General features: G+C 37.5%; 2 protein-coding genes and 1 pseudogene across 5 annotated transcripts; 2 read left to right on the top strand and 1 right to left on the bottom strand.

The window, feature by feature from the left end:
* Positions 1-390: 390 nt before the first annotated feature.
* On the bottom strand, positions 391-4180 carry LOC111782148 (zinc finger (Ran-binding) family protein). Its single transcript, XM_023662952.2, has 7 exons — positions 3771-4180; positions 2692-3086; positions 2543-2570; positions 1893-1966; positions 1580-1758; positions 1315-1395; positions 391-715 (listed from the first exon to the last, which is right to left on the bottom strand). Exons 1-7 carry the CDS (start codon positions 3988-3990, stop codon positions 667-669), a joined length of 1026 nt encoding a protein of 341 aa, XP_023518720.2. The 5' UTR covers positions 3991-4180; the 3' UTR covers positions 391-666.
* Positions 4181-4712: 532 nt separating this feature from the next.
* Positions 4713-9840, top strand: LOC111781098 (transcription initiation factor TFIID subunit 14b-like). 4 transcript variants are annotated; one of them, XR_015414553.1, is made up of 9 exons: positions 4713-5067; positions 5318-5406; positions 5524-5637; positions 5752-5941; positions 6017-6138; positions 6618-6732; positions 8275-8413; positions 8504-9014; positions 9767-9840. XR_015414553.1 is itself a non-coding variant. In XM_087120253.1 (6 exons), the coding sequence occupies exons 1-5, from the start codon at positions 4963-4965 to the stop codon at positions 6113-6115; spliced, it is 597 nt and encodes a 198-aa protein (XP_086976379.1). In that variant the 5' UTR covers positions 4713-4962; the 3' UTR covers positions 6116-6138; positions 6618-6867. The 4 variants fall into 4 exon arrangements, 1 of the variants encoding a protein (XP_086976379.1); XR_015414552.1 differs by having other exon boundaries at positions 6618-6767; XR_015414554.1 differs by lacking the exons at positions 4713-5067; positions 5318-5406 and having other exon boundaries at positions 5478-5637; positions 6618-7650.
* Positions 9841-10954, top strand: LOC111781099 (protein SMALL AUXIN UP-REGULATED RNA 12 pseudogene; annotated as a pseudogene).
* Positions 10955-13396: the final 2442 nt, after the last annotated feature.

Below are 13396 nucleotides of genomic sequence, written 5' to 3'. Positions count from 1 at the left end.
TAAATTTGTATAAAAAATATTAACTTTTAAAATTTTCAATAAATAATACTCTTAATTTTTTTTTTTAATAATATATAGTTTTCACGTTAGTTTAGGATGAAAAATATTGTTTAAAAATACCATTAAACTTAAGGTTTAATAATAATAATAATTTTATAGTCTATGTTTAAAAAATACCCATTAAATTTTAAAATTAATCATAAAAGAAAATACTTGCCATCAATATATAGACAACAATCATCGACTTTTCTAGATTATCTCCAAAGTTTAACGGTGTTATATCTCTATCTTTCTCGAGGAAAGACCAAGATTAAGCAGTCTAACTATTTTGATTCATTTTTAAAATTGGGAGCCATTGTTTTCTCTCTATCTTACTCGAAAGGTAGAGAAGGACTGAAAATATGTATCTTTATATATCTATATATAATGATTTAACTCTAAAATTCTCAACTGTTCAACAAAAATAGTAATGTCATTCACAGCCAAACTTCCTTCCCTAAGTAATGAAGAACTCATAATCAATCAATATATTGGAGACTAGGAGAGCCAATTAAAACAACAAAAAACTTGAGGTTATTGCCGCTAAATGAAAAATTGTTTCTCGAGGGAATGAAAGAAACTTACAGCACGAGAACAACCACCTCCCGAAGTCTTGTCTAAATGTGCTTAGATGGCACTCAGTGGCAGAGAAAGTGAATCTCTTGGAGTCTTGCACCTGTTGCAAAAAAGGCATTACAATACTGGATGTGCACTGCAATGGAAGTTACCAAACTCCATGTAAGAAGTGTAACGGTCTAAGCCACCGTTAGCAGATATTGTCATTTTTGGACTATCCCTTATGGGCTTTCCCTCAAAGTTTTAAAACACTAAGAAGAGGTTTCCACACCCTTTCAATATTGTCCTTTTTGGACTTATCCCTTATGGGCTTCACCTCAAGATTTTAAAACACGTCTGCTAGAGAGAGGTTTCCACACCCTTTCAATATTGTCCTTTTTGGACTATCCCTTATGGGCTTCCCCTCAAGGTTTTAAAACACGTCGGCTAGTGAGAGGTTTCCACACCCTTATAAAGAAAGTTTCGTTCCCCTCTCTAACCGATGTGGGGATCTCACAAGAAGTCTACTAAATTAGGAACCCGAAGAACATAGAACACTCAAGCACTCTCCTGATAGGATTAATAATAAGACCCAAAAAATAAAATATCTATGCGTAATATAATAATCCGAATGCGTAATAGACACATTCAACATGAATGTTTAGAAAAAAAAAAAACTATGTTAAATGTGAAGGAGAAAAACCAAGTTAAGATGATAACCTGTTACATTGTAAGCGAGACGCATAATTATGATTATTGCAATTCGTGCACATCCAATCTCCATTGCGCCACTGTTTCGCTCTGTGGATTCAATAATGCCAGGATTGGTCAATGTCAAACATTATGAATTTGAATTAATGACATCACAAGTCTTAGTTGCAGTTTGGCTAAGAAGAAAAGGGTTTTACTAGAATTTATGACATAACTTCGAAGGTCAGAGAAAATGAAATAGAGCTAGCTAATGCAAATACATATTATATTATACCCTTTCCCAAGTAGCGTTGGTGCAGTTGCTTGTTGGGGGAACTGCATTGGCATTTCCAAATTTGGAGCTATACCAGAACTTTCGTGGGGATAAGAATTATATAATAGTCCCACATTTGGGTCACTACTGGAACCAACCATCTGCTCAAACCCTGGGAAAGACTGTTGTTGCTCATTTGTCTGATGCCAAGAAAAGAAGAACATCAGTTTCACCAAATTTTAACAGCAAATATTTCCTTAATATCAAATGTTTATCATTGTTTCTAATCCAAAAATAGTAATAATAAAATTCTCATTTAATATCAAATATGGACCTGTCCAATGTTTAATCTCTTGTTATCCCATTGATGAACGAGTTCTTCGGATGCTAAGCGTTTCATTCCAAGTGCTGCATAATACAACAACAAAAAATAAAAGACAAAGAAAGAAAGTGAGTAGAATCCCCCAAGGGCTGCTCAACTTCATGAAGAAATTTCTAATTCTAATCGACTTTATTTCCATTGACTTCTTTATCTCAGCTGTAAAAAACCTTTTACCTCCAGAATAATAGCACAGCCACACGTAGGGCCAACTAAGTTTCTCCATTCTACTAAAATTTCCATCTTTCAAACATTACAACTCCAAATCTAGATACGAATCAATTCATTCAACGCGGCAACAAAGAAGATAAATATACTAAATAAAACAACAGAGATTTTTGTGCGCAGGACACCACCGGTTCAAAACTTCTGTCAAACATTACTACAAATCCAAAATATGAATCTATTCATTAAATGTAACAAAAACATGAGATAGATTGGATAAACGAAACAATAGAAACATTTTTATGTGCAGGACACCACAGGTCCATAACTCCTTCTTACATGCAGACACTTTAAAAGAGCTATATAATTTTGTCTCCTAACGTTAAAAAAGAAGTCCTAGTGCGAGCATTTGAAACCTAGAGAGACAAAGGTGGATGTACCTTGTGGTGAAGCATTGCATTTTTTGCACTGCAAGTAAGACAATGTTTAGTTAGACAAGCAAACAACAGGTGGAGACAAAAAAGGGAAACTAAAAGCATCGCTAGGAAAAGAAAGAAAACGACTCGATACGGGAAGGTGAAAGTCCCACCTGTGAACGAGAAGAGTAATTATGGAAGCCACAGTTGCATATCCAGTCACCGTTTCGCCAACCCTTCGGAACTGAAAGGATCTGATTAGGGGAACTCATATACGAGATTGCAGAATTATTTCCACCCAAAGGAAATGCTGGAGATGCATGAATTTCATACTTATCAGCACCTCCCAGGGACCAATTGGAGCTCAGAGGATGCAGTTGCTGTAAAGGGCCATTTCTTAATCCAAGATTCATCTTTGTATCCAATCCACCTTGGGTCCTGGCAAAATAGTGTGAATAAGTTGGAAAAGAAGCTCCATGGATTGCAATTGCTGGCATTGCTGCTATCTCCTTTGGTTGGCCACACTTTTTGCACTTCTCTCTTGATGCATAATTGTTGTTAGTGCAACCTATTGCACCAGAGCCAGACAAACCCAACCCACAAGCAAGCCAGGTATACGCACACCAAGCAGTCCATCCACACCAAATACACATACAAAAAACACAAACGACTCATGACTCAAACCTAATTTTTCATTTTCCTAAAAGTAGGAGTTCGCTGGAATTGAAACATTAATGAAGAGGGAAGACAGAAAAACAATCCTCAGAGAAAATCTTAAACTAGTGATAAAGATGCAATGGAGATTCCTCCGATTTGCTAAAAACAGAAAACTGTTCGTACATAGATGCATATCCCTGATTCTAGTGAAATTTTCCTGGTAAGGTAACTGAATATGTTCTTGAAGAAGTTTGATGGAGCTAAATTGAAAATTTTCAAGAACAATCAGCTCATTTCATTTAGCCCGAAAACTAGAATTTCAAAGCACGAGACCTCGTCAGATTAAGCGTAATAAAACTAACTCGAAAACTTTCCTCCTGTAAAATTTTAAAAGAGAAAGAAACAGTACCATCAACCCAAATTCCGACACCAAGGTGTGTCAGAAAGAACTGAATGAATAGTGCTGCACTAAAATTCTAATTGAACGTTGAGTTCCGAGTTCAGCGAGCAAATCCAACAAAACGAAATCGAGAATATAACATAAATTGCATGTTGCAAGGAAGAACAGCAACTAAAGCTATTATAGGAAGCTAACCCGTGCAGATCCAGTCGCCGATGCGAGGAAGCCATTTGGAGTCTGGAGGGGTTTTATTGTCGACGAGAAGGCGAGGTTGTTTGCATCTGTTACAGAACGATCGGAAAGCATAGTTCCTGTTCTTGCATCCACTACACTCCCAATCGCCTTCTTTTCCTTCGCCCATTACTGCTACTTGTGACGCTGCTTTTCTTTCTATCCCCTCCTTCACTCCATCCATTGCTCGATATATTTAGCTCAACTGATGGTCAAAGAACAACCAGTGTGCTCGAAAAGGAGATGGGTAGGCGAAATTTCCGCCTCCAGCACGCGCCAGGGGCGTTTCCTTCTTCTTCTTCTCTGGATGGGCTGGCTTGGCACCGTTTTTGTGGCGGCCTTCGTGGGCTCCAACTTCGATGGCCTTTTACGGCTCCAGTAAGCCCTCGGTCTAAGCTTTTGAAGGATTTTTATAATTTTATTTTAACCGTAAAAATTGGTTTTTAAAGTTTTCCGAGGAAACCTTCCCCTAGCATACATGCTTAAAAATTATAAGGCTGTGACTATATATAATAGGTCAAACCTAACAATATATGTTCGTATTGGGCTTAGGCTCGGACGGTTACAATTGATATCAGAGCCAGACACTGAACAGTATGTCCTACGAAGACATTGAGCTTTAAAATATTGTATTATGAGATCTCTCATAGATTTGAGAAGGGAACAAAGTATTCTCTAAGGGTGTGGAAGCCTCTCTGTATCCACCCTATCTTGAATCTAGTGAATGCATAGGCTTTATTGTTGTACGAAAATGAACCTAAATTGCCACAAAAAAAGCAGACGGTTAGGATTGGAATTTAGAATATCGTGGACTTTTATAGCTTAGTGATGATCAGCACACGAGCTTAAATTAAAATTTGTATGGTCCAACCATTGATCACGATAATTATAATCCACCGTACTTCTATTTCCTCCAAGAATTTAAATGTTTTTTAAATTGTTCAAGTAATTTTTACTTCTGAGAAAGCAAAAATACCGATAACTGCCCGCCACGAAATATCAGAAGATTTGAAGGTAGAAGAACCTTCTTGAATCCTAAGCCCAAATCGGTTTGGTTTCGCGCGCGTTTGTGTTCGCACGGAATTACAAATTTGTAATCCGTTTCTTGATCAAATTGCCGTAGTTTGAAGGTCAACACTCACAGAGATCGAGCTAAATGACTGCTAGAAAACAAGGTGAAACGCCAGCCGACGAAGGCGGATCTGGTACGAAGCCACCGCGCATCAAAATCTCGAAATCCTCCGAAGGAGGCGATGCCAAGGTCCTCATACTTATTTATTTTCATTATCGATTTGTTGGTTGTCTTTAGCAGCAGCAGCTATTTTCGATACTTCTCTGTATTATCCTTAGTTTCACAGATTTTGCATATCCGTAGTTCAAGGAGACATCACAGATAACGAAGTCTTTGAGTTTTATCAGGGGACGAGTTTTTAAAATTGTTTATCTTTGAAAAATCTGTTCCACATTGCACTAGCCCCAATTTTGTCTCAAGGCATTTTCTGCTGTTGTAGAGCGCTAGCAAGAAGCTTAAAGACATGGAAATTTGTGTCCCAATAGTCTGTGGAGCCATCGCATTTTACCTTGGTAGGAAGGCCAGTGAGTAAGTCTCCACCCTTCAGGGGCTGTTTCATTTACTCTCCTTCATTTCAGGCATTTGGCCAACGAAATTTATCCATTGTATTTATTCCCGGTGGTGATAAAGAGAGTTGTGTTTCAGTTGCATCCTAGCTTTAACAACCCAACAAGAGCGGTCGAATCTCCGCCCTTTGAGTTATCAGAATGTGGTTGGGGAGAATTTGAGATTGCCTTCACCCTTTTTTTCCACACCGATGTGTGTGAGCAACAATTAGATTTGTAGGTTATTGTTATTATTTTCTTGTGGCATTGATAGTGGTTTTATCTATAAGGGAAATCCTATTTGTAACACTCTTTTAAATTATTATAGGTTTCACCATTTGAAGTTGTACCCTGAAGACGAATCTGGTCCACAAACAACAAAGAAACCTGTTGTTGTTGAATCTTACAACGAAATTGTGTTTCCTGGTCCCTTCGAATTTTTTTTTTTGCTCGTGTTCAAAATCATCCAGCTGTTGTTGTGCCTCGGCTTCCTGCTGGTTTCACTCTGCCTAATCCTGGTAAATGTCTGTTATTGTGTCTTTCTAACCTTCTGCTGCTGTTTCTAAGTTAATTCTACGACCTCGTATATGTAGCACCAATTGAACATATGGCCGAAAGGGAGAGACGTGACACCAAGGATCATCACCTTAATCAATGATTCCTTAATTTCTCAGAGGCAGACGAGCTGCTAAAACTTGCTGCTGCTCGCCAACAAGTAGGAATATCTTGTTTCTTACATCCTTCTCATCTAAATCATATTTTCTCCTACTTCTTAATCTCTCTCTTTCTACATGTTGAAATACTTTAGCTTGTAAAGAGAACATACTTTTGGCATGTAATTATCGCAATATAATGATTAGCCCTATTGTTAATACATGTTTGCATGATTTTGATAGTCTTCATCATCTAGTTGGTCGTGGTGTGATAATATGTCAAACTGTGGAAGGTTGGAGTCCACTTAACATTGGTATTTTCTGGGTTTTGGTGCAATTTATTATGAAGTTCGATATGATGTGTTCATTCCAGAGGCAGATGCATTGTAGTATGTACTTGTTCTGGTTACATGATGTGTTAATTCTAAATTGAGCATGATTAGCTTATCCTTTCGTTTCTGGTCTCATGAACAATAGTCTACTGGTAGGCTCATGAATAAGATTGTAGATTCTGATACTAACGTTGTTGTTGATCTACTAGGTGCAAGCTCATATTGTCAAATTGAGAAGACAACTCAGTGTGATGGATGGACTACCTCAGTTTTCTAAACGAATTGCGGGTTATGAATTAACTGCTGCTAATGGAGTTCATCCATGTAATTAGGTTTACCTGCCTGTTCTCATGGTTCAGGTTAATATAAACAACAATGTTTTTAGTTTTTCTTTAGCATCCATGCAGTTAAAAGTGTTGTTTTGTTTAATTGAAGTAGGATGGGTCACTCTCAATACTATCGTTGTCTCACTTATGGCCCAACTATGCTATGTAAGCACCCATATGGTTTGATCCCCCCTCATCTGTATTGAAGAAAGTGAATACGCAGGGCAAAGAAGAACTAGCAATCCATTACAAAACCCAAAGGGTCAAGAAGATTGCGAAAAAGAAAAAAAATCTAATGGGAAAATATCTGGAAGAAAGAATAGTTACGGTAATTTTCCTTCATGGATTAGTGGCTAAAAATATCAAACCTTAAGCCTCCCGTAATTTCAGACTCCAAAAAAATCTCCAATCCTAAGAGAGTCTGCTATTTCTTTGTGCTATCTTCCAAAGAATAGTTAGGTCTGCATAAATATTTAGCTTTGGATCAAGACCTGGAGCCTAAATAATCAGTAATAGTTCAGAGCTTTTCTCATATCCTATTGGCAACAGTTCAATGAATAAGTATGTGGTCAAGCTCCTCCTCTTCATCTTCTCCTCGAACATCTTTTGGGGTGAAGTGAATGTCAGGACATACATTTCAAACTCCGTCAACTTGTGGGTATCACTCTCTCGAAAGCGAGATACCAAGGGAAGAGTACATTGTTCTCTGGCATTTTTACTCTTTCCATAAGAGATTGTTAAATAGTCTGGCAGGGATAGCTCCTTGGACTTAAAATCAAATCAGAATGGCAGGTAATTGAATCAAAGTGATCCAGCTTTCACTCTTTGGTCTGGCCTGAAGTCCTGAAGAAGCTTGAGAAGAGCTCCAGAAGATAATTTATGATCGACAATTGTGAGCCAAGAAAATAACATGGCTGTAATAGTTCCTTTTTCCTTTCTATTTTCTCTATACTGAGGAGATTAATGATGCCTCCACCCCCCCACCCCCCGGAAGAGGAAAAAAAAAAAAAAAAAAAAAAATCTTGAAGGAGAATATATAAAAGTTTTATCTTGCACCGTTGCACTGTTTAAGATTTCCTTTTCACCGAAGACTGGAGTAGTTGCCTTGGCTTTGTGCTTAGCTTGTTTTTGATATGATAAACATGGTCGTGAAATGTTCATCATTCTTCGGGTCACCATGTGCTAAAAGGAAGTTGTCTTTTGTTGCTTAGTATATTGGCCCCTGTTTCACAGGTCTTAGTGATAATGATAGTTTATCCTTCTCTCTCATTCCATCTTTTATATACTGCTTGCAGATTGTTTAGACAGCTGTTTCTATGGATAATGGCTATCTATTCTCGTATTTATTGCTTCTTGCTGCGTTAACATCATTGCATTGAAATAAAACAAATTTCAAGCTCAGATAGCTTTAGTTGATGACATTATTGTAAACCTATAGGCTCCCATTTGTATGACCCACAATGAATTGAAAAGCCTGTTTTTATGAAATTTCTGAATGCAGTTTGGAACTCTACCTATTTACCCTGATAATTTTCAATAGGGTGATGAGAATGCGAAAGGACCAGAAGGTTAATTGTGCTGTCCTACGTTAGTTGGATTGACAGAGGTGCTGTTTATATCATAGCCGACGAGATTGCTTTTGAGCCTTGGAACATGGGAAACTGAAGCAAGTCAGAAAAGTGAGGCTGGACATATGAGTGGTGCTCGCTTACATAAGATGGACTCTTTTTATTACAACTCTCTAGTAACTTGAACTTGTATATTTCCAGCATTTGGAGTGCCACATGGGTGGTCTTTTGATGTGGAGACATTGAAGGGAATTGGCTGGAGCATGACATAGTCTTTACTCAACATGCATTCTTTCGACTCTCAACATTATTTACTATTAACATTTATAGATGCATTTCACATACAGGTAAACAGGTAACAAACAGTCGAGGAGTATGACGGTTTTTGAATCTTTCAAATGTGCCAACATCTGCAGGACCGATGATTTGTGGCCTCGCCTTGTGCTAAGCTGAGCTTTCAAGGACCAACTTCTGTATTCCAATGGACAGACCAGTGCGCATTGAATTAAGAATATAGACACAGTTTCGTCTCCATGGTCCACTACCAAAGTAAGGTACTGACATCAAATCCATCCTACTTTGTGCTCGAAAATAGAACCGTTTGTCCTGGACTTGGACCACTCGGCGACAGAATTGGAAAACAACCCTCTTCTTGTGCGGATTCTGTCTATACATAGACTCAAGATTTGGGTTGAACAGGTGGTCCAATCAGGTAAAATCTCAAGTTTGAACTTTGAATTCGTGAAAATGTTGTTTTCTGTCAAAAATATTCCTGGTAAACTGGATTACAGGCTCTCACGTGGAAAACATGTAATATAACGATTTTGCCTTTCATTTTACGGCACGTCTTAGTTATAATGCACTGGAAACCCCGAAATATTTGCCTTCTGCTTCCAACTTTCTGATTAGCTGTCTATTTGTAGGATCTCTATGTGTTGTATAAATATATTTTGTAGTTTTTTTTCTTCTGAAGAATTGTATTTCTTAGATGAGTTGTTCCCAAACGAAATGAACAATCAATAACTGTGGAGCACTTCTTGTAAATAGAACAGGCTAAGAGTCGTAGATGTAGACTGGTCATGTGGTCCAACGATACAATTCAATTCAATTCAATGCCAAATTTAATGAATACACACTCTGTCCGACTTATACGTGTGGAGAGTCTCAATAAATAGTCAAAGCTATTGAAGTACCTTAATGAATTATATTGTACAGAATTCGGGACAAATTCTAACACTCGTGAAATCTATCCTTATTATTTTATCAATTTGTTCCTATTCTCCTTGGAACAATATTGGCTTGTAAGTGATTTTTAATTGGAAAACGTAAGATACAAATGAACATTCAAATCTATATAGAGGTTTGGAGCTGGTAGGTTGTGGATTTTTTTTTTTTTTTTTTTTTTTTTTTTTTTGTCATTATACAATGTTCTGACTTTGCTCCTGAATTTGATGTGGTTTCCAGATATTGAATTTGAACCAATTCAAGAAAAAAAAGGAGAGAGATGTAGCTGACCTGAGGAAGTACAACAGGTTTAGACATTTATTTTACATTTATTTTTGATCAAGAGGTCAGTGGTTCGAATTCTACGCTCTACAAAGGTTGTTGACCGAACTTATAAAGAGAATGTGGAGCTGTGTGAACATTCATCCATGGGTAAGGGGGGCCCATGTTGTGTGCTTAAGAGAGGCAACTGGGTAGCCAGGAGGCCCACTTGGGTTGGCATATGCAACTCTTGCAGTACATAATTGGCTTAGAACTCTTGTGGTCTGTGGTTTGCTCCAACATCTCACATGATTTTGTTTCTCATTCTTCTTCTTCTTCTTATTAAATACATCTTTCAAGCCCACCCCTTCAAACTGAATCTCTCTCATCATCAATCTATATCTATTTATCATATCTTTCCCTCCCTCCCACCAGCCACAAAAACAAACAACACACAAAGACACTTCGTACTCCTTTCAACTCTTATAATGGCTATCAAAAAGGCTAATCTACTTCACCCATCAACCTCCTTCAGACATATTCTCCGAAGGTGTTCGAGCTTTGGCATGCGAAATGGCTGGAATGAAGATGGCGACCTCCCCGATGATGTGCCAAAGGGCCACTTTGCTGTCTATGTTGGAGAAAACCGAAGTCGGTACATCGTCCCGATTTCATGGCTGGCTCATCCACAGTTCCAGAGCCTGTTGCAGAGAGCAGAGGAGGAGTTTGGTTTCAACCATGATCTGGGCATCACCATCCCTTGTGAAGAGGTTGTTTTTCGCTCCTTAACAGCCATGATCAATATCAGATGAGGTCGCAGAAAAACAAAACAGAGGATTCTTTTTTTCCCTGCAAGTTGGTGTTTGGATATTTATTGGAAAAAGGAGTTGGAAGGAGCCAAATTTGCCCTCCTCCTTTTGCTGGAATAATTTCCCCCCGTTTCCTAAACACATAACCATCTTTGATTATATATATTGTAAAAATTTGGTTGTGCAATTTGAAAACTGTGAAGCTATGCATATATTTACTATTTTTTGTTTCCTCGAGGTCGCTGGTTCAAGATGAAATGCTAGAGCCTTGCAAGGAATATGCTTCTTTCATTTATTGTCTTGTGTTCTTCATGAATTTACCATTAATGATAGCTGAAAACAAACCATTTGATGTTTAGTTTTACGTACGGTTAGACAAATTATTCTTAAGTATTGTTGCATTATAATTTCTAATAAATTGCGACTACTAATGTGTCGCTCGAGGTGAACTCTAGTGAAGCATGATCTAGCATTGGTATGATTCTCGATATACACTCAAAGCTTAAGTTAGTATAAAGTATGAGTTTGTGTCGAGGCGAGCTAGAATAGTATTACGTATTCTTTAGAAAAAGAATACATTGTTAGACATTATTGTGCTACTTCTGACGATTCGTACTTGGTAGGCAGCAAATTATGCACGAGTATTGTTTTTACATGTAGGTCCAATCGTGTGGCTGTGGCCAAACTTGTTCTTGATCAGCATAGGCCTTGGCTGCCAAGACCTCACTTGAGTGCACTTGAGCTGGAACTTAGACACATTTCCTCCAATTATTTGGTCACATGGAAAGCTCTTTTGAGCCATACATATTAATTTTGAGCCAAACGTATTTCTGTCATGGAAAAAAGAACTTTCAATTCTTAGTTGAGTATTAAGCATTCTCTCGAGCCTAATTTGATATTATCCTAACATGTCAACATCATTTCTAAATTTAGTACCATATCTTAATATGTTAGAGTGGAACTTCAAGTCGAAAATTGAGTATAGAGATGTTGAACTTTGATTTTACACAATATCATTGTAATGGACTTTTGATCCGAAGTATGAAGCTGATCATGATGTCTATTTGGTCTACAAGTTTGCATAACGACTCTAAATGACCCATGATTTAACTTTAACTTAACAAAATACTGGACCATTATCTGCCGGCGTTAATGAGATGACAAGTCTATTTTATTTGATTAGTTAACGAACAAAAACTAAAGTGTATATTTTGACACTTTAGAATCAAATAGACATAAACCTCAAACTTCGAGTCCATACACTCACAATGTGAACCGAAAAGAAGGGAAAAAAAATTAGTAAAATCAATGCACATGGGGAGTGGGGCTAGGGATGCACATACATGGTGGATCATTCCACCAAACAATGCATATTGTATACCTTCCGTGCTTTGCCCGTTTAAGTATGTTCTATCAATAGCCGCACAAGACGACTTTTATCTTCCCTTAATTATTGGCTAACTCACCTTTCATCCTCTCATATAACTTCTTAATCCTTATCTTATAATTCTACGACATTCTCACAATCAACTTTAAAACAAACTTAAGTTTCACATTCATTTTCGTCCCGTTTTATGGCTTCGTCAAACTTTAGGTGAGATTTGTGTTTGTCAACTGAACATTGCTCATGCAAAATCCAAACTTGTTCGGTCACACTGCTGCCTGCATGTGTATGTTCAATCGTCTACGACACAATCGACTTGCCTTTACATTGTTGGATGATGAAAATCTCACATCGGCTAATTTAAGAAATGATCATGGGTTTATAATCAAAGAATACTCTCTCCATTGGTACGAGGCATTTTGAGGAAATCCAAAGCAAAATCATGATAGCTTATGCTCAAAGTGGACAATATCATACCATTGTGGAGAGTTGTGTTCATCTAACTTGGTATCAGAGTCATACCCCAAACTTAGCCATGCTAATAGAGTTCTCAAATGTCGAACAAATGACTCCAAAGAAAAAGGAGACAAGTCTCGATTAAGGGGAGGCGTACTTTGTTAGAGAGGAGATGTTGGATGAAAGTCCCACATCAGCTAATTTAGAAATGACCAAAACTCCAAAAGAAAAAGGAGTCGAGCCTCGATTAAGGGGAGATGTACTTCATTGTAGAAAGTCGTGTTCGTTTGACATATACACTAAGCTAAATCATTCGACTTGATCTTGCCTCTACCCAGAGTCAAGGTCTCTCAATGCAACGTTGCATCTTATTTATCTTGGTATGAGATAAAGATAAAGTTTTCCTGAGTTATAATTACTTATACCAAAACTCCTACCCGAAACAAGCAACAAAATAAAATGGGTATCCGAAAGGTTAAACCTTTCACATACAAAGATGTTTCTAGAAATAGACATCCAAATTTGACCGTTATGCCAAATTAAAGATCCATATTTAAAAATTTCGCCACGAAAATAGATAGTGATAATGAAAATGACATGATTTAGGACAACATTCTTTGAGACTTTTAAAGTAGTTTGGAGACCATATGTCTTCTGTATGGGGTTGGCTTGGCTTGGCTTACCCAAGTTTGTAGGGCTCACTATATGTCTAAGGGGACTTTATATTATACTCTTTTTGGTCATGTGGGTTTCATTTGGGGCGTTCCCTACCACACATCTTTGTTCAAAACCGAACTTAAATCTTTGGATTTTGCCCGTTATGGACGAACTCTATGCCTATAGTGATTGTTTATTTACGATGTTTATTTATATTTCTTTGGAGTGTCCAAAAAATTCGATGATCCAAAAAACTCGATCAACCCAACTCAGTTATGAAGTTATTTGAATTCAGAAGGAATG

This window comes from Cucurbita pepo, chromosome 19, assembly GCF_057944985.1.
Source record: "Cucurbita pepo subsp. pepo isolate OVF chromosome 19, ASM5794498v1, whole genome shotgun sequence".
Taxonomy (NCBI): domain Eukaryota; kingdom Viridiplantae; phylum Streptophyta; class Magnoliopsida; order Cucurbitales; family Cucurbitaceae; genus Cucurbita; species Cucurbita pepo.
Note: the sequence above shows the minus strand (reverse complement) of the source record. Positions and strands in the feature narration are given on the sequence as shown.